At 32.7% G+C, this 21,696-nt stretch overlaps 1 protein-coding gene across 7 annotated transcripts in view; it reads left to right on the forward strand.

Moving 5' to 3' along the window:
- The window catches only part of LOC143050965 (uncharacterized), a 33,116-nt gene that overhangs the window by 2,053 nt on the left and 9,367 nt on the right, over window positions 1–21,696 (forward strand). The window contains exons 1-2 of one of the 7 annotated variants that reach the window (XM_076224061.1): window positions 1,924–2,024; window positions 20,246–20,377. In XM_076224061.1, coding sequence (XP_076080176.1) covers window positions 20,288–20,377 — 90 coding nt within the window. In that variant the 5' untranslated portion in view covers window positions 1,924–2,024; window positions 20,246–20,287. Of the gene's footprint in view, window positions 1–1,923; window positions 2,025–2,279; window positions 2,416–4,125; window positions 4,235–20,245; window positions 20,378–21,696 lie in introns of those variants that run through there. The other 6 variants (XM_076224076.1, XM_076224071.1, XM_076224082.1 and 3 more) reach the window with 6 other exon arrangements.

Here is a 21,696-nt window from a genome sequence, read left to right on the forward strand (position 1 = left end):
TGCAGGTGTTGAACTTGCTTTTAAGAAATTAATCTACTCTGCTTTTTAATTGTTGAACATTGCCATACATTTATCACAATATTTGCGTAACTTGAGCTTGACAAATATCAATATTATGAATCAATTTAGGGTAGATAGTGATGTTGTTTGTATTATTTAGCCCTTGTCAATTATTTACCAATCAATTTTCAACCGGTAGCCTCTTTGCAAGGATCATTTGATCATTTAGGCATTCCACGTGTAAAGACTTTTTTTACAAAAGACACTAGATAAAGTTCACAAATTCTTATGACATTCAATAAAATGTTTCACACAAATGTCATTATGAATATGATTGGTAGATATGCATCTTCTGATTGTGTGATTTATAGCCAGTAACGTTGATTTTAGAGAGACAAACGGGACTGAAACCACTCGTTTTTGTTGTGTGCAGTATTCGTTTGTCAGCAGATGTGGCTTTACTTTTGTTTTGTTTTGTTTTTTTTAATTTCAAGCTAGATCTCTGTACTGTGTATGTCAACGGTTTTGACGTAGCCCTTGACGAATTCTATGTCGAGTTTGATGTACTTTTTTCCTCCAGGATCCTTGGGAAACTTCATGCCTTCTTTTTTATCAGATGTATAGCATTTCCTAGCGCGCATGGATTTGGATAGCTAAAAAATTGCTCGTATTCCGGATTTTGTTAGACGTACAGTTCCTGTCCTCATATAACATACACATTCAACGTTTTACCTAACTGACTGGCTACTAGAGAGTTCTAAAAAACGATCCATTTCATTACACCAGAATGAGACAAATTAAAGTTTTTTTTTGTAATATATTCCAAAGTACCCCAGCTTCAGTATCCTAAATATAATCAGAAAATACGTTTTTCTTATTACAAGATCTACTGCAGTCGTGTTTTTTTTTTTTTTTTTTTTTTTAGTGCAGTACATTCTATATTTTTGCTATAACGCATGCCTGTGCATTTTCATACACAATTGGTGTTTATACAAAAAGTCCTTTGTATTTCATTTTTATGTAGTTTCGAATTCTATAATGGTTCCCCTCCAATCAACGTTATCATCCTGCTTGTAAGCGGCAAGAGAAAAATCTCTGAAACTGATTTAGTTTTGAATTCATATTGTGCTTAGTTTTTTAAAGGATTATTCCGGTTGTTATATTACCATTAGATAAAAACAGGATCTATATGTTCCCAGATCTATAAGAACTATAGTGAAGAGCATTTTTGTGTGTGCGTTTCCGATTCAATTCCAATATAATGGATTGTGTTTTAGCAAATGCTTCTGTCGTACCAATAGCAGTCAATATGGTCCGAGGACTAATGAAAACATTTATAAACAGAAACATGCACATGTATTTATCCTTTGTCTTTCTGTTCTTTATAGATTACTTTAAAAAGATTAACAATATAAGTAGAGACCCGAGATTAAAGTCAGACCTTAAGAAAATTGTGCCATCTTTTAAAATTAGTAAATTTTCCAAAAAAAAAGTGTCTAACACGTATCAAAGAGAACGTATAGGGTTACATTTTCATACGATCAGCAATTGACTTTTATAGTCTTGTATAATATATAAAATCTATTTCATGGTAATTGTGCAAATCTTTGGTCATGTTTTTTTTTAAATATTTGTTTAACCATGGGAGTGGTATATTTTATTTTACTTCCCTGATTTTACCGACTATTTTCTATATTTCTGTATATAAACGCTCATTACATTAGCTATAAAATTATAGCGCAGGGATTAAAATCAAATGCAAATCCGATTTATTTGAAAATATAGCAATAGTATAATTGGTAAAGGAATTTATAACAAAAATAATAAAAGTTTAATTGAAATAAACAAATACTTAACGCCACCCATTGTGATGTTAACAAAAGACTGTAAATAAATAAAAATGTTTGTTCTTATCACGTGACAAATTACCTGTTCTAACACGGTGATAAATATTAAATCAATTTTCTTAAAAGACTCATATGCAGATAAAGTTTCTATCAAATGCGGACTTGCAATTTAAAGAGGTTAGTTACATAGTTTATTTATACTTTATAGTTATATTTATATTATGCAATAGTCATGACTGAGTGAGTAAGCTGCTTTTGTATGTCAAAGCGTTGGTATTTATTTATGCTCCCATAAGTTACTTTTTGAAATAGTGCATGTAAAATGTACATTATGACTTAAATCCACCCTAAAGACGCGATTCAAAAATTGTCAAATTAAAATTCGTTGCCGTTTAAACGTAGTTTGTATATACGGTTTTGTATATGTGTAGAGTCATACTGTAACAGCCTCATGCTTAGAGAAATTATTCCACCAGTTCCATGTAAAATTTACTGATCTAACATTTCGTGGGGGACTTATGAATTAATGACGTTGTTTAGGAGACAAAAACATCAGGACTTTCGACAGGTATGGAATTAAGTGCCAGTCTTTGTAAGAATCAGGCAATTTAGGTAAAAATTAAAACATGATTAGAAAAAACCCACCGAGCTAATCATGCTATTTAATACTAACCATCATCCTGAGTTAAAAAGTATTAGTCTTTCGTTTGTGTGTGTCTGGTAATATCAAATAACTTGGTTAGAAAATTGGTTAGAATGATAGCAAATTACAGAGTTATCTCCCCTTATTCGTTAATTTCTAGTGCATTTCAACCAAATTGTATCTTCTATTACCAGAACAGAAAATGGAAATTAATGGTATTTTTGTGCATAACTACATATTATGAACTGAAATCAATGTCAAATAGGGTGGGGTTTTTTGGTCATGTTTTCACCACTGCCTGATTCTTAGGCAGACTGGCACTTAATCGTCTTATTATGTTTGGGTTTAGAAGTTTTCTTAGCCTTTTACTGACATAATCCACATTATAAAACCGAATTTAATAAAGACTCGCTTAAGCAAACACAGCTGAAAGATCAATATAGGTTATAATAAAGTTTAATCCAATTCTGTAATCTTTCTAGTCTAATAATATTTTGTAAGATTCGAAGAAAACTTGATGTTTTATCATAAGCTCTGAAATGTCTGCTCATCAACAGATCTTATAAAAAATTGTGGTAGACTAAAGACTTGAATTAATTTGGGCGATAAAAGTACTTTGTTTCCCCCCTTAAACTAGCAAATGCTTTCTTTTTATGAACCAGCAACACATTGGTACTGGCTTCTTATTCTTGTAATTATTTTGTACGTTTGTACATATGCTCTATTTTGATATATCTTGTATGTATCTCTTTACCAATTGAATTTTGTTTGCTAAAACATAAAGATTCATAACCATTCCAAATACCCCGATATTTTGTGGATTTACGTTACATTCTGTTCGATTAAGCAATGATATATTGCGATTAGTTTACATGTTAAAATTCACACTCTTGTTTAGTTTGTTTACTATGTTAAATTTCCTGAGTTACCTAATTGAAATGGGTTATCTATTTATGATCTAAGATGTACAAATCTATATTCTATATAGATCACTCAAACATTTAGTTTAGCTGGATTTAAAATATTTGTATTTACGCCAGGTCTTCCGGGTATAAACACAAAACAAATTAGTCAAATTGAATCCTAATTCATGGTAAACACTTCGCGTCGAATACCATAGGAATCAATTTTATATCAAACATGAAGCCTTATTTTAGTATGGCACATAAAAGATCGGAAGGTAAAGCATATCGTCTTAACTTGGATGCACATATATTGGAAGAAGCGTTTATAAAAATTGCTCCAACCAGAACAGTTTCTTAGCCAATTACATATAATTCATAACCCAATAAACTACAGTATTACGAATTCGTTTCTTAATAAGAAATATACAAATGTCTTAAAAAAACTCTAACTCATTTAACGATTATTATATTTGGTAACTGAATGTCGTGGCATTCGTTAATGCAAACGAAACTGTTTTAGATAATGAATAGACTATTCCCGTTTCCTAATGTATGGATATACAAACAAAAACAAAACTGTCTACCGCTAAAATTCAGTTAGAATCGATAACTAAGTTTTGACAACAATGTAAGAAAAACAGATATGGTCGGTTAAATAAACGTGTTTTAAAATCCGGGTATAGGCCTTTCAAAAGTTTAATTCAAACGCTCCAGTAAGTTGAATTTATTTTTATTGTTTGTACCATTAAGACTTACGAACTGTAGACGTGTAGGATTTACAAATCAATAAATTTGAAACTAGGTATATACTTACTGGTAGAACAATGGACTCCTTCAAGGTAACGTAATGAATTCATTAATTATTTATTGGCGTGTAAATATGGTGTTGATTATGACATAAATGGACATATTATATAGCAGGTAGGAAACGTCATTATTATCATTATTTCGTGTTAACTTTTTAAAGTTTAAGTGAAAATTAAAGAAAGAACAAATGAACTCTTGTACTTTCGTACTAAAAGTGTAGTGTGTGGTTTAATACAGTTTTTTTTTTTTTAACTTGTTAGTGTTGTTACTTATTGTATTGTCATTCTAGAGATAACTATCTTCTTGTACTTCCCATTTTGTGTTCTTTTATGAAACTTTGAGTTTCGTTGATCTAAGATGAGGCACATTAGCAATTGATTCCTGAACCTGTCTAAGTCAGAGTCTCATGTGATATCTTGATGTTCATTGATAACACTACTTACACGTTTCTTTAAGCCTTTGGCATTACTTGTGAGAGTCCATGATATTGTCAGATCATTGGAAGAAAGGAACATTTAACCGAATTAGTGAGTATGCAATGCTTGTTGCCCTCGCTATTGAAAGATGTAAGAAATTTCTCCTACATTAAGTATATAATTTCAACTTAAGTTCTTTAGACATCACACAGAAGATCTTGGTTTCAAATATGTAGTCACTACTGTTGAATTTATCAAAAACACTTCTGAAATGGGTAGGGGCCTCGGTGCCCGAGTGGTTTAAGTAGTTACTACTGTAATCAATAGCCAGTCAACATTGAGGTTCTGAGTTCGAATCCCGCTCGTGTGGATACTCTCGACTCCAATCTTAATTGACTAAGATTGTCAGTTTTCCTATCGAATGTCGGTTGTTTTCTCTGGGCAGTCCGGCTTCCTTCACCAATAAAAACTGGCCGCCACGAAATATCCCAAAAGCGGTGATTAAAAGTGGCGTTCAAACACCAAAAATCAAATCTGAAATGGGTGGGACGGTGTGATACCTGTCCATTGTTGATTGTCTGATCAATTTTCATTTATTTCTGAAAATAGTGATGTGTTAGATAGCTGTAATGATGCGTCTATACAAAAGATTACATGCAAACCCCTTAATCAGTTTTTGCAATGTTTTTCTCAGTATGAGTCTCATGATACCTTGCATCGATTAGAACTTTCAAAACTCCCATTGAGCTTGAGCATACACCAAAGGGACGCCCCTCTTTGACATATATTTACTTTGCTAAATGATAGATCGCCTGGAGACCATCTTTCTTTACCAGTAAACCATTTAGGTTGTCCATTATTGAAGGCTGATGGGTGACCTGATTTGCATGAATTGTGATTGTGGGTTGTGACCTCGCAATCTCGACTGTCATGTCTTTTAACGTTTTATGGGAGATTTCTGAAAATAACATTTTGTCATTGTATTGTATTTTTTACTGGGGTTTCCATTTTTAAACTATAATGAATTATAAGTAATCATGGGAAAACTTTTCAAGCGAAGCTTTCAGTACGAATGCTTCATGCTAATACACAAGGTGACAGTAATTAGGGAAACCCAGATTTTTAGGGGGCGTTTATTGTAAATAATAGCTCAGGTACGTTTTTCCTGGAGTCCCATAAGGGATTTAAATGTCGGTTATTCATCAAGCAATAATAACGTATACTAAACTTTCTACTTGATGTATTTCAATTCATTATGTATGCATATCTCACAAAGAAGTTGATTAATGTTTTGATAAATTTATCAATATTCTTTTCGTTTATAAAGTAGATTTATACAATTTTAAGCCTCACTGTTTTTTTTCTGAAGCAGAACGGCAAATCTGAGAAACTGAAAGACTTTTTAAGTATTTATAATCTATTTCGATATTGTCTCGTGTCATGTGCGTCTACCACAGAGTTTACAATAGTATTACGCTTTTCGACAATAAATATCTTTGCAGTTGTGCTCGAGAGTGACACATTTGATAATCAACAACCTTGTCTAAGAGCTTATAATACAAGAACTGACCAAACATATAGCAAACATTCAGAACTAAATCAAAGAGTTAGTACATTGTATTTTCGTTGGCAACCATACTACATCTTTTATTTTTATAAGGGATCAAAGGTATGCTTGAGGGGGGGAAAATGTTCAATCCTTGATTTGAATTGATTTTCAAGATTTTCTATTTACAACAAACTTAAACGAAACAATACCTAAGTACTTGCCACTGGGCTGTTGATACTAACAGTCTACTAGAAGAGCCTTCGACCCAGTCGCGCATTTCAACAAACAATTTCTTTTATTTTAGACCAAAATATTTGAAACTTAAAAGCCCCAACATTTCCAAGTTGATATTCAGAAGATCGCTTCCAATAAACGATTGAAATTAAGAATCATGGTTTCTATGGATCTTCAACACAAGACAGCTTACATGTTGGCGTTTGTTATTATTTGTTTGTTGTACGAATTGTTAAACCATTTCATCTGTCAGTAGCCAATGTTATACACACCTAATAAATATTGAAATATAAGAACATGAATATTTCTCTTGCTCAATACTGATATGTTATAAAATCCAACGTTTTAACTGATTCTTTATAGTCTGGAAATTATTAAACCTTTGTAGTATGTATGGCCTCCATTATCACTGAACTAGTATGCATTTTTGTTTAGGGGCCAGTTGAAGCACGCCTTCGGCTGCAGGATTTTCTCGCTGTGTTGAAGACCCATTGGTGGCCTTCGTTTAGTTTTTGCTCTTTGGTCGGGTTGTTGTCTCTTTGATACATTCTATTTCCAGTCTCAATTGTATACTGCTAACACTGGTGTCAACGTGATGATCGTAACTGCAATTACGAGTTGTCACCGGAGTACTTTTCAAACGTTGCTTTCAGTACGAATGCTTCGTACTTATACACAAATTGATAGTAATAAGTGAAACTGTTGTGTTGTAAATAATAACCCATTTCAAGTGCTCGTGTACGTTTTGTTTTCTTTTCTCCCATAAGGGATTAAAATATGTTATCCATTAGCAATAAACGTTTTACTCAAGATCTTTCAATTATTTGTGTTTACATGTTTCACAAATAATAGATAAATATTTTGATAATTTTATGGAGATTCTTTTCCTTTATGAAGTAGATTTTAACAATTATATGCTTCACTTAAAAAGAACACAGAAGGAAAAACCCACCAACTGAAAGACTTCTTTAGAATTTTAAACTTATTTTGTTATTGTGTAAATTTTATGTACATTTACACTAAAGATTATAATAAAACCTAATGTTTTCTTTGATTTTGTGATTACATCAAATTTCAATAAAACAATATCCGTATTTAATGGCAGTACACTGGATTAGTGATATCTTCGGAAACAAATAGTCTACCAGCAGAGTAATTGGCTCAGTGGTAGCAATTATATTAACAGTACTGTTTTTTTTTTCTGCACCAGATGTTGCATCTCGACAATTAATCTCACTTCAGTAATGCACGAGGTCAAATTATTTCAGACTACGAAATGTAATATTTAGATGATCGCAAGAAATAAACGATGGTTTCTTCAACATAATTTTTCGCGTACGCTTTAATTTGATTTGCATGTAGTTGAGACACAATTTGTTACAAAATTTGATTTGTTAGCAGCTAAATTATACATAGTACACTAACTTGTGTTAAAATTCTAAAGGACCAACGTCATTTCACTAAAGCAAGAGTATTTTTCTTGCTTAATTACACCTTATGTAAGAATCCTGGGTTTTGATTGGTTGATAGCCAGTGTATTTTTCACCAATTTACTGTTATCAAATGAATATCGTTCATTTTTAACGTCGCCGGGGTATATGCAAAAAGGGATATGTCTTTTTAACCCTCTCTGCCTTGGTATTTGAAAAATACTCTATCCGACTGGACGCTTGTAATGTCACGATCATCAATGCGTTTTTTAATATGTTAACATTCGGTGTAATTTTAAAAACAGATAGCATGTTCTTGAGGGGTATCATTTGCGAAAAAATACCAGTCGAGAGAATGTTAAATTTCACGAGCCGTGAGGCGAGGGAAAATCATTCTCTCCTTTACATGATATATCTGTTAAAAATACTGCAATGTTATAAAACCAACGTTTCAACTAATTCTATATAATTTGGAACTCTTTAGGAGAAAATAAATATCTCCACTGCAGCAGGTGTCCCATATACCGTTATATTCTTACATTCCATATAAGTACATGTATATAGGCTAATAATGTAATTTTTGGGGCCCTTTATAGCTTGCTGTTCGGTGTGAGCCAAGACTCCGCGTTGAAGACCTTTCTTTGACCTATAATGTTTAACTTTTACAAATTGTGATTTGGATGGAGAGTTGTCCCATTGGCCTTTACCACATCTTCTTATATCCAATACAAATACAAGACAAAATCCCCTTTCGTCTTGCTCCACAACGATACCGTATACGGCGACACAAATACCGGATAACGACAACTTCCTTGTTTTGATTTACAGTTGTGAAGACCATAGATTATAACCTTTATAGATTTTTAGTGTCTATCTTTGTTTTGTCTGTCATGACTATTCATATTTATCTTGATAAAATACGTCAGGAATGATTTTCGTGTTTACTTGTCACTCATAGTTTGGACGACAACATAGTTATTCGATTATTCTTGCTTTCATTTTTCTGCAATGCCGATACCACGAATGGTGTTTACTAAAGAAAATCGCCATTCATGTTTATAAGGTATATTTATCTGTATTTCTTCAAGCTTAATTACATACAAAAGATACTGCACAATAATTACATTAGATGTATGGTTCATTATAATACGTTATTCTGATTGGCTAACTGCACATCACGTGTTATTCCTGTATGCCCGCGTCACACTGTCCCGATTTTTATATACGATAGACACCCGAATGCGAAAATTGTAAGTTCGTACGAAGTTGGTCCCGATCTCGTTAAAATACCAAAAAGTGACCGAAGCAAGTACGATTAATAACGAAGTCTATACGATGGTGCCGAAATTATATACGATAGCAAAAGATGGACATACAAAGGTTAACCGAAGACGGGTATTTAAGCTTCATATCTCAGACGAAGCCGACACGATGGATCACGAAGGCTACACGATGGATTACGATGATGGCGCGATGGCCATACGATGTCTAAAAGACGTCGTGTACAGCTTACGATGCATTTAAATTATATGCCGAAGGCGTCCCGCGTTTTAAATTGTTTGATCAATATTGAATATATATTATATTGTACATTTATGTAAGTTGCGTGTAGATAAAATTGTTATGGACACTCTAGAACCAAAATGCTCAAAACTTGGTATGGTGTTACTCGTTAAGAATATCTTAAGCGCTATTGACTTTAAAGTTCAAAGGTCAAGGTCACAGTGGCAGTTGTAATACAAGGCAATATCACCCTTGTGGACACTCTAAAACCAATATGCTTCAAAAGATTTTAACCACATTTGGTATATTGTTCCTCCTTGTAATGATCTGACATTTTTTACGTTCAAGGCCAAAGGCCAAGGTCATGCAGATGGATGTGGGGAAAGCAACAAATGCGGCAAAATATGACATATAGAAATCAAAACGGTTATGGAGTAAACATTCGTGTGGCAACAGCTCAGACGATACATAAAAAATCAGAATAATGAAGAAAAAGTTGGGTTCCCTATATACGTGTACCTGCAGTGTTGGTGTACGAGGCGCGTTTATGATTTTCATTATGTTACTTGATATGAAAAATTGACAAAAAATAATATTTTACTTGTAAAAGTAAGTCATGAGCCTGAAATAGCTGCTCTTCTTGTTCCATTTGAACTAATAGAAACAACGCTGTCGCCTTTCTTGTTCTCATAGAATCATATGATATGAGCTCCATGTTTTGTGAACGTCTTTCTTAACTGTCGTATTGAATGACCAGTGCATATCGCGCATGGCACTTTAAATGTATTTTAGCGCGAAAATTAACTTACATTTAGCTGGATTTATTGCCGTCGTAGTTCCATCTTGTCGCCTTCGTACTTTTATTCGATGGCAACACGATGGGATTACGAGGTCTTCACGAAGTCGTGTTGCCATCGTAAGACCTTCGGGTAGCTTCGTGATTCATTCGTGTAGACATCGTAATGTCAAAACTGCCCGATGGAAACGATGGAAACACGAATGCAATACGATGTTCAAAGATGCATTCCCGGTGACATTACGATGGTGAGGATGGTGATACGAACTCAATACGAATCCTCAACATCGGACGCACCTTCGGGGATTTTTTAACATGTTAAAAAATTTAGAACCCTTCCCGAAGTTGTCCCCGAAGGCTAGAAAAAGTGGCCGATGGTTCTTCGATGGTACAGATGGCACTACGAATAGCCCGATCTGAATACGATCAGTCCCGATTTTGAAAATTTCCATAATCGTGTTGCCATCGGCGTAAAAATCGGGACAGTGGGACGCGGGCATAAGCAATTGCATAACACAATAAAACTTATCATTCATGATAACACGAGGTCCCACAATAAAGTGCACAGGTGAATCAAGTAAAAAAACATGACAAAATTCGTGTTTTCATGATCCTAGCTAAAAAAAATGTAATTATAAGTATTGAACGCTTCTTTTTTGTAATTTCATTACATATGGTTGTAAAAGCGTTGACCGTGCTACATACAAAATGTACTTCGGTCAACGCTTTTACACCCCAATAAAGTTACAAAAAGAAACACTTAATTCTTAAATAGTTTATGTTTATTTTTACAATGTTAATTCATATACAACCAACTATTCTTACGTTTACAAACAGTTGTTTATAATTAAGAAAAATGGAATATTATCCTATAAATACGGAAGAGATATTGTTCAAATATAGTGCAACATCTTATGACTTGACTTCTAACCAATCGAGCTGATTAAAGTTGTAATACCAAGTCTCTGTCATTTGTAAATATAGTATTGCCCTTCTTTGCAGTCATTCTCCTGAAGTCAAGACGGATTTTTGCATCTGCAATTCTTGATCAAAATATATCATCATTACTATGTTCTTTTTTGGGACATTTATTTCACTAGAAACTTTTGGTCATGTTCGTATATTTAACAGGATTATGTAATGTTTATGAGTTTTTAAACTAATTGTTCATGATTAGGGATATCGCTTTAACAATATTCAATATGAGCAACTCAATAATGTGAAATCAATACACATTTAGTACAAACCAGCTTATACTAATGCATTATTCACTAGAATATGGAAAAAGAATATGGAAAAAACGTCAATTTGACGACGAACAAGGCGTAAGTTGAGTTCTTCATTTTATTAGCATATAAAATAAAGATAAGAAATATGAGGGGACTATATATTACTATTGTTCTGCAAAGGTGTATAATGTAAATACAAACATGCACAATTTAGAATATTCTTTTAAAGGTCAGCAATGGTAAATTTGTGAAACACTAGCTATGAACACTGTTCTTCAGAAATGTTACTCCAAAATATTTTTTTTTGGAAAACAAGTAATATAGTAAGTAAGTGTACATAGACCTGATGTCTTGTAAGAACCACAACTGAAGCAACCTGATAGTCTGCCTTTACTAAAATGTATAAGAAAGAGAGCAAAAGTTAGATTTTCTCTTCAAATAGAACTGCCATTCCACGCCCCTATCGGATCATTTGACATATTCTGTTTGTAATCTCTGAGTTGTCTTCCTGAAGCGGATTCGTCTCCAAATTCACCGTCCGCTGGCTTATATCTCTACATCTGGTTCTTAAGAAGATACAAATATCTAAAACGATATTGTCAAAACAAAAATATACATTCATCAAAACTAACACAAAATCTTCACCAAAGTCATAAATTAGATTCTGTACGGAGAGTCAAATAAATATACATTTGTTCAAAGCTAAATGTATATTAAGATTAGCTTTAAGCAGAATAACTATGTTGTATCAATATTTTGGCCTTAATATGTTTTTACGGTTTCAAATGGCTAATAAAACCATCATCAAGAAAGGACCATTGTTAAATAAATATTCTACAATATGAAACATTTTTCAACTTTCTATACCTATGCCTTTACAGTATCGTATTGTTAAAAAATATCAATTTTATTAACTGGTTGATAATGTCATCTTTTATTGGTGCTATATATGTAAGAATGAAATGATTTTAGTAAATACTTATGTTTGTAAAACTCCAAATTATAAATATATTTTATAATATTACAATACTAAACTTCAATCTAAATACGGTACCACTTTTAAAACCGTACAGTGACCTATAGTCGTTGACTTCTATGCCATTTGGTCTCTGGTGGAAATTTTGTCATCATACCACAGCTTCTTGTTTTATATGCCGTATTTATACCTCTGGTTTTTGGCTTTGGAACTCAAGTGAAATGCTAAGGTGAAATTGGGAAGCAGCTCGGCATTCAGTGTCCATAAAAAGGAACACAATTTAAATAACATTCTGAAACCCTGAAACCTTACAGTTAATATGATCATTTTCATTTTCATTGAAAACCGAATACCATTTGGCTAGCTTTAGTTGTTTGGTAGCTTTCATTTTCTTTATAGAATGAAATTCAAAACAGTGTGGCTGTGGCCATTGATTGACACATTAAATTCATCCATTGACTGGGACAATTTACGTGAACGTTTGTCTGTAACGACCACTGTTCACGACGTACCTACGATAGACATTTAAACTGTGGGGACACCAAAGGTTTCTTAACGCCTTTAATTATAAAATAATTCGAAAACTTAATCAGGAATAACCTTTATGTTTTGATTTATATAATTGATATAAATCAAAACATCGTATTATTTCTGATTATTTCTTCGAATTACTTTATTAAGGTGTTGAGAACCTTTGGTGACCCCATAGTTTAAGTGTCTTTAAAAAGTACATAGTGAGCCGTGGTCGTTACATACAAACGTTCACCTAAATTGTCCCAGTCAATGGATGAATTTAATTTGTCAATCAATGGTCACAGCCACACTGTTTTGAATTTCATTCTAATTGGATAAGAATTATGCCTATTGTGACGTCTTTGCCGAATACAGTATATTGAGAACAACGTAAACTATATATGATATTTTTTTTTGTAACACACAACATTACGTTATATATGAAATAAAAATATTAAACGAACATGAAAGTGCTTTAATGGATTTTTGTACAAGTATATCGAACTGTTTGCCTTTGTTGTAGACCAAAAAAGGAATGCTGAATTAAACATTCATTGAAACGTTCTATTGGTTTTGTTCAATATTTATACTTTTGTGAAAACATTCTCTAATGAGTTATAACAAACTATGAAAAGCTTTCATGATACGTTATCCAAATTGATGTTTATTGTTTCCTTTACTTTCCTTATTTTACCCTTATCAGGTTGGTAGGGGTATCCGTTCATGATGTCGATGTGCTACTACTTTACACAGTTTATAATCATGATAGAAGAAAAGAAAAAATGAAAGTTCATGGTAGTAAATACATATATCAATACAGCGCCCGAGTGTTATACACTAAACAATTTTAACCAAATTTTATGACGAGGTCATATCTTGAGACAAAAGATTAGACTATTGTGATGACGACAAACCGGGCACTAGGATTACATCCCAGCTACTTTGTTCTAACAGGGGTGATCTGAGCTGGATCACCCTACCTGATCACCCCACTGGCCAGCTTGAGTTTCTTTGTTTTATATGCTTTCCTTTGTTCTGTAACATTTTGGCGGGAATGTCAAATCCACTATAAAACTTATAAATAATTATACGGAAAACAAAATTTACGTAGTAAAAAAATCCAGTGTCAAACTTGGTGTGTCCGGCAATCGGGATGATCTTACACTGACGCACCGCGTCCTCATGGGATAACTATATTACGTCTCGTCAATTGGTGAACGTTCAGTAAAACACTCGTCTGTTTTCAAAACAACAATTATATCGGGTCAATTCCTGATCCCTGTATTAACGTTTTTAAGAATAGTCTCAAGTAAAAAAGTAAATAAATATCCATTGATCTTCTTAAAAATATCGAAGTGCATATCATATGTATTGAAGATATTATACATTAATTGTAGTTAGATCGTTAAAGTACTAACCCTGTATAAATTTACAAACAGTTTTGCATATTTACAATGAATGAAATCCGACCGTAATATAGAACGGGTAATTTGAAGACATATAAAATTAAAGGTAGATATATCATTAAAAAAACCTGACTTATTGCGTTTCCGAGTTCGGCATTTATAGAAAGTCTTTGAATTAATGTGGCATTGCGAGGTTATTTCTTCGTCTTGCCAGACGTCGGAACGTTTATGCTTTTGACCAAGATGGCATATCATATGGCATATTTTTAACGCAACTTTCGCCATTACCTTTATTTACTTACAGCAACGCTTTCAGTTCAACCAATCATCACTCTTAAAAAGCGTAAAATAAATTCTAAAGACTTGATTTTGCATTTAAAAAAGCTTTAACAGAGCATAAGAACGATTGTCATTAATTTACACCCTATATCAATTGCAGCATAACGGATTCTATTAACACACATACATGTGCAGATATAATATATTAAGACAATTAGAACACTCTACGTTAAGACATGACCTCCGTGATATTGTAATATATATAACAATGATTTTTCTTTACTATGAATATTTAAATGCTGTTCTATACAGTACCTTCAGAAATATGAATATTGACAGGTCGGGTTTAAAAGATTAATTATGTTATAATACAATAGGAAAGGGTTGCACATATATGCGGTTTAAAAAAAACATTGTTGATAGAAGTGTCCTTTTAACAATATTCAATAATGGTAATTCTAGGAAGTTAAATCAATACGCCGGTTTATTTCTCATGTATTATTCATAAATGACTTTTAAAAAATCATTTTGAGGAGAAAAGAGCATTTATTGTTTTTTTTTTATATATCAGAGTATGTTTCGTTGTATTGGAAACTATCTAGTAAATATTTAAAGCATATCCTGGAATGTTTAAAGGTTATCATGTTTTGTACAGTGTAACACGAAAAGAACTAGAAGATTTAAATTAGCGACAACATTAAAGATAACTGAGAAGATAACTTACTGCCTGTCGTTGCAGTTTCATTCATAACCGAAATCCTGTGTGCAGTAGCTTTTTATCGAGATCGTCCTGGAAATGGTGTTGATAAAATAGACACAAGAGTATATGATATTTTTGGTATTTATGGTATATAGTCTATTTTTGCATTTACAACTTTTATAGACTTGGTATATTGTATAGGAACCTTATCTATACTATTAAACGAGAAGACCTCATTTTGTGTGTCGCTTCTCTTCCTTCCACGATAAATTAATCGTCATGCCTCTGTGTTCTGTAGGTAACATGCATAGTCGCATTTGTCATCCATTCTTATGATTATTCAGATTGAATTATTTTGTGAGAAAAACGACAAAAAAGAAGTCCGGATATTGATTCCGTCATCAGACTGACTTTTAGTCATAGATAAGACTTCCGGTTTGAAACATGCACAAGTACAACCAATCGTATGATAGATAACAAAAATGAAAAATAAATAAGCCAATCAGAGCTTTCTCCATATCATGGTGTTTAGATCGCAAGAACCACAACTATTATACCTCCTTAGAGTGGACCATTATTTTTGCGTTTATCTACATGTAAACTACGATTATACTAATTTAATATATAGAGACTCTCTGTATTCTGTCTACTGTTTTCTTTGAAGTGTTTACTAATTAAGGTGTCATACCAGTTGCATTTAAAATAAGTAAAACATGTGGAAACAATAATGTGTCTATAGTATACGGATGCCACATCGGCACTATATTTACTAAGTTTCGAGTTGATTGGACGTCAACTTCATCAAAAACTACCTCGACCAAAAACTTTAAGCTAAAGCAGGACAGACGGACGGACGAACGAACGCACGGATGCACAGACTAGAAAACATAATGCCAATTAATGGGACATGGAAATCTATTGTTGAAAGTGAAAGTAAGGATTTGGCAAAAATGAAAGTAAGGTAGAGATTAGAGGGGGCAGGACCTTTTTCGGGACGTCGGGATTGGGTGTTTTTAAGCTCGGCATTTGGGGATTGGTCCTAACGGGATCCCGATCATCCGGTATTATATTTTTAGATTTCAGGATTTCGGGATATGAATTTCTTTAAATTCTGCATCTTGGGATGTCATGTCATTAGCCGGGATTCCGGGATCCCTCCGACCACCCCTCAAATTAGCCTTAGTCGGTCTTAGTCATTTATACAAGATTCATATCCTACCATTTGCATGTCAATAAGGCTCTTCAAAGAAAAAGCACTGATGGATTGTCCTAGAAGCATATTTTATTATTTATAAGCAGTTACATTTATTTCATGTTTGAAGCGGTGCAAATTTTTTAATATAATTTGACATTTACAAAAAGATGTATTGTAGCAAAGGAGAATAATTGTGGTCTGAGGCCAGAAACAGGAAAATAATTGAATTGAACAGAAAGGAAACACATATCGGACTTTTGAAAAAGGGAGAGGGCTTTTGATACCTTTATGAAATTCTCCATACATAATATTTAAAAAAAAAAAAAAAAAAAAAAAAAAAAAATCATCCAACACAGTTCTCAAGCTGTATATGCCCACGATTTCGCGGGTGTGTTCTAGTTGTTGTTGAAGACCGTATGCTGACCTCTATATGGTCTCGTTCAGTTACTGTTTTATTGATGTATATACTATTTATCATTTAACCCTAAAGCAAATCCCAGGGGAGCAGTAACTTTACTTTATATTATACTTGTGACGAGGTGGTTTGCGTTTAACTAATAACTAATTACAAAGATGTTTTCTTCTTCAAATCGGGGGACTGAATCTGAATAGTTGATTGAACTGGAACTCGTTGAAGAATTCTTATCCAAAACTGTAAAATTTTATCACAGGCTGTAAACCGCCATATATTCCACATATTTTATTCTGTTTATAGCGATATTAAATTTGGTTGTGGAAAGAGAGGGACATAGTAACATTGATATAGTGTGCTTTCTTTATACTTTATATGTATTGTACCTAACTTCAATGTTGTTCAGAGGTGTCAACTTGATCTGTGTGTCAACTGTAATAATTATAATCTTTATTGATCCATATAAACTTTGAAGAGATACTTCTATGAATTATTGAGATAGCACTGTAAAATGTCAAATTCACTAAATTATATTGTAATTGTTTTACTACCACCGTATGGTTACTTCAAAATTGTCAAAACACCTATAAAAATACCACTTTTCATTAATGACTAAATATATATATGAAAAAGTTTAAACGATAACAGTATGGGAAAACGTATTTAAATAATTTAATTTTCATTAAAAAACAAGATTGTCCAAAGGGAAACATTTTTTTCATAAAATAGATTTGATATTAAATGTCAGTTAAAGCCTATTAAACATTTATGAGTAAAAAATTGGTAATTATACTAGATATGAAAAATGTAAACGATTTCAACTTGGGAAATCAAATTTACATATATTGCAAAGAAGATTAACCTAAGGTCAAAAATCTGTCTAAAACTTTATTCTAAGTTTAACGTAATTTTAAGCCAATATAATATTATAAATGAGTAACTTATACCATAGATGTATGCTTATACACACGTCAATACACATGATCGTAATGCTAGGTCGCCAAGTAGTGACTATAGGAGGTACAAAATGTATAGGTTGCTCGAGCTATTACTTCCCTTAAACTGTTACTTTTCCAATATTCGTTTGAATTTTAATTACAAATAAAAAAAATAAAAAAATATGTCGGATATTCAATCGTGTTATATGATATTTAACAATCAGCTTGTGAGTTTTTTGACAATCGAGAGAAAGATAATTCATATCATACTATAGGCCATCGATGAAGTAAATCTGAACTACAAAATAGTATATAGAATTTTAATCTAAATCTTTTAATGAATTTACACAGAACAGGTCACCAACTGGAAAAATATATTGGATTTTAAAATTGAAATGAAAATTAATAACATGTTATCGAAATAACCTTCTAGATTATTATTAGCTTTGTAAGTTTCATATATCAATGCTGTCAATCATGTTTAAGGTTTAACTGAAATATCCATGTTTTGTAACCCTACATGTTAAAGAACAAACTAAATAGCCCGTTCCAAGATATATTACCCATTGTTTAAGGGGAACATTTTAATATAAACAGCAACCTGTTTTTATTCTTGTACAATACACAGTGATCTGCTGGTATTATACGGGATAAACACTCTCAAATAAAAGAGACTTACGTATTTACCATACAATGAAGTGATTCAACTTGCATGTGAAGTATTCAAATTTGATTGTCCCTTCGAAACCAGCTGATGGCGTTTTCACAAGAAACAACATTTTAACCTGTTGATTATTTTGTTTCTAAGAACAGTATAATTTGTATTTCCGCGATTATTATTGTTCATGCTTTTTTTTGCCTTCCTTAGTGTGAACCTTCAATTTGTCTTAATAAGAAATTTGTCTTTTTATGGTAAAATTTCTCTAAAATCAATATTGTATGTGTAAAACTTACAACAAATCACATAACAAGTATGCATCATACTGGAAAATGTTTATCATATTCTTAAAATTTGCATACTTTTAATAATTATTGTTTTATGTTTTATGTTTTATGTGTGTTTATATATATATGCAAATGAATATACAATTTTTATAGTCTCTCGTAACTCTTTTGAAGGTGGCTCTTGTTTTATATGTGTAATTGTAATACTATGTAAATGTTTTATAAGAGGTGAGACTCAAATAAAATATTGTCTTGTCTTGTTCTTCTGGAGTTTGCCGGCGGTCCTTGCAATGCTATCGTTTTAATCGGCAAAGCACAACTTTGCGATTTCAATATAAGTTTCAAAACGAGATGTCTGAAAAAAAGAAATAGAATCTAGTAAGAAAATCTTCTTATTTCACACAGATAAATGTTTAACAGACAAGACAGACTAGCCCTTAACAGGTTGTGTGATAACTAAATACCTAATGACACGTAATATCTTTAATCAAATATATTAAAATGTTCCCTATTATTGGACGCATTGTGGTTTTTTTTGTTTTTTTGTTCTGTACTTAATGAGTGACAGTCTTTTAACTGTGCGGTGTTTAATCAATTAGACAAACAAATAAAAGCGATTTATGATAATGTATAACAAGATTGCACGCGGTGCCCCAACTCAATTCTAAATGCTTGAAAAGATAAAGTAGTTGTCTCATAGATCCAAATACCTCACACAACGCATCACTTTCGAGTTGGGATAATGAATTTTCATTCTGTTTAGTAGAATAGGAGAAATGTGTGAGGATTTTTTAAAGTTCATTTAACATCTTGAAATTTAAAGTATAGGCAAACAGAAAGCAGGTTTATATTATGAATTCGAGAAGGGCTCGGCACAAGTAAAAATTTACCACTCTCAAGCTGCTGAATAAATAAGAACTCATTGCGTTCAGAAGTTTTGGAGAAAAATGTGACAAAAATATTTGTTGGACGAACGAATGGACGAACTAGGAGTTGGGTTAAAATTTGCTCTTGCTTCTTTTTGAAAATGTCATTGACACATTGGTGAATACTTTGAATAATCTTCAATGGTCACAGTTAAATGCGGGGCTGGTTTTCATCTTTCGTTTGCAAACATATATTTCGAAAGTCAGCCCAAGATATGTCGGCGCTTATGCGATCAAATTCTACAGAAGTAGAAAAAAAAACAGGATTTTAAATGATAATAACTAGAGTATATGAATTCAGTCAAATGTATTGCAATTGCTCGATTGGTTATGGTATACATTGAATCAACTCGTCAGTTTTTGACTCTTCTAAACTTGCCGAGGCACGCGCATACGATACCCGGGCAAAATCCCGCTCCATGCTATATCACGTCTTTCTCAAGGAATTATATCCATAAATCGCAGTTGATTGAGTATAATTTATTTAACAATCCACCCATTGTGTATTCTATTAGCTGTTAACTAAATGATATATGATTTTACCATATTTTTTTATTCATCATTGTTGGATGCTTAATTTTACCTTTTTGTTTCAGATAGTTAGAGTGACCATGTAATGAGGTATTAGACAACTAACCATGGGTTCCGGGCCAAGTCAACAATCTCAACAGCGACCTCAGTCATCTCCGAATAAAGTAAACGGCATTGCTAGTCAGCATGATGCACCTGTGAGTCTGCACCTTTCTCTTATACTTGTACCAATCATGAATAGTGGAATAAGTAAAAAAAAAAAACCGTTGCCTATCGAAGGTCTGTGGTTTTCTCCGGCCATTCTGGCTTCCTCGACCAATAGCAACTGGCCGCCACGAAGTACCCCAAACGCGGTGCTTGAAGGTGGCGTTAAAACACAGAAATTCAAATTCAAATCAAATCAAAAACCTGTTGCTACATTCTTTTACATTTGAAAAATATGTTTACGCCCATATACGAATTATTCTATTTACTTGAAAAATTGAATCGCCGACTTTTAACTCTCGTAATTGTTTTTAAAGCTTATGAAACATGCTTATATGAATATCAAAATTGACGATGAAAGTTTAAAGTCATTTGATTTGAGTTATAACAATTTCAAACGATTAGATTTAAAGACATAATGTACATGAAAGGGTTGACAAAAACATGATAACATTATAAAGATTAAATGATTGGTACGGGTATTTAACCTTTTTTGTAACAACACAGTATTGCAAGTATATGCTAGTATATGTAGATATTTCAGAATGCCATCGACTGTAAGTGTCGAATGTGTAACAACTATGTAATAAGCATGATTATGCATGTTCATTGTAGACCGTTTAGCCCCAGTCACACTGTCAAGTTTTTCTACGTATTAAAATTCTACGTTTCAACTACGTTTCAAACAAAATTGTCCCGTTATTTTGAAAACTAGGTTTTACTAGGTTTGTGCTACGTTCTTCTCACGTTTTGCTACGTATAAGTACGTGTAGACCCACGTTTTCACCACGCATTAAAACATTTCGATACGTAGTAAGCACGTTTGGTTGCGTTTCGCTAAAGCTTTGATACGTATTTACTAGGTGTCTACTTCATTTCAGTTTTCGCTACGTTTATTGTTGAATTTTCAAAACATACGGGGCAGGTCTATTTTTGAACAAAGGATCATTACGTTTCGATACGCTTCGTTACGTATAATCCCGTTTTGCTACGCTTTCAAAACGAAGTAAAACGTAGCTCCTGAAACGTGACAGTGTGACTGGGGCTTAATACATATATATATATATACGTAGTATATCTGTTCTCTTTTAGCTTGTTGATTTATTATTTAAGAATTGAATGCTTCTTTTTGTAAATTTATTGGGTTGTAAAAGTGTTGACCGAAGTACATTTTGTATGAAGCGCGGAAGCGCTTCATTCTAAAAATGTACGCACGGTCAACGCTTTTACAACCCTATAACGTTACAAAAAGAAGCATTCAATACTTATAATTACATTTTTTAGCTATGATCATGAAAACACGAATTTTATA

The sequence above is a fragment of the Mytilus galloprovincialis genome, chromosome 1, assembly GCF_965363235.1.
Source record: "Mytilus galloprovincialis chromosome 1, xbMytGall1.hap1.1, whole genome shotgun sequence".
Classification (NCBI taxonomy): Eukaryota; Metazoa; Mollusca; class Bivalvia; order Mytilida; family Mytilidae; genus Mytilus; species Mytilus galloprovincialis.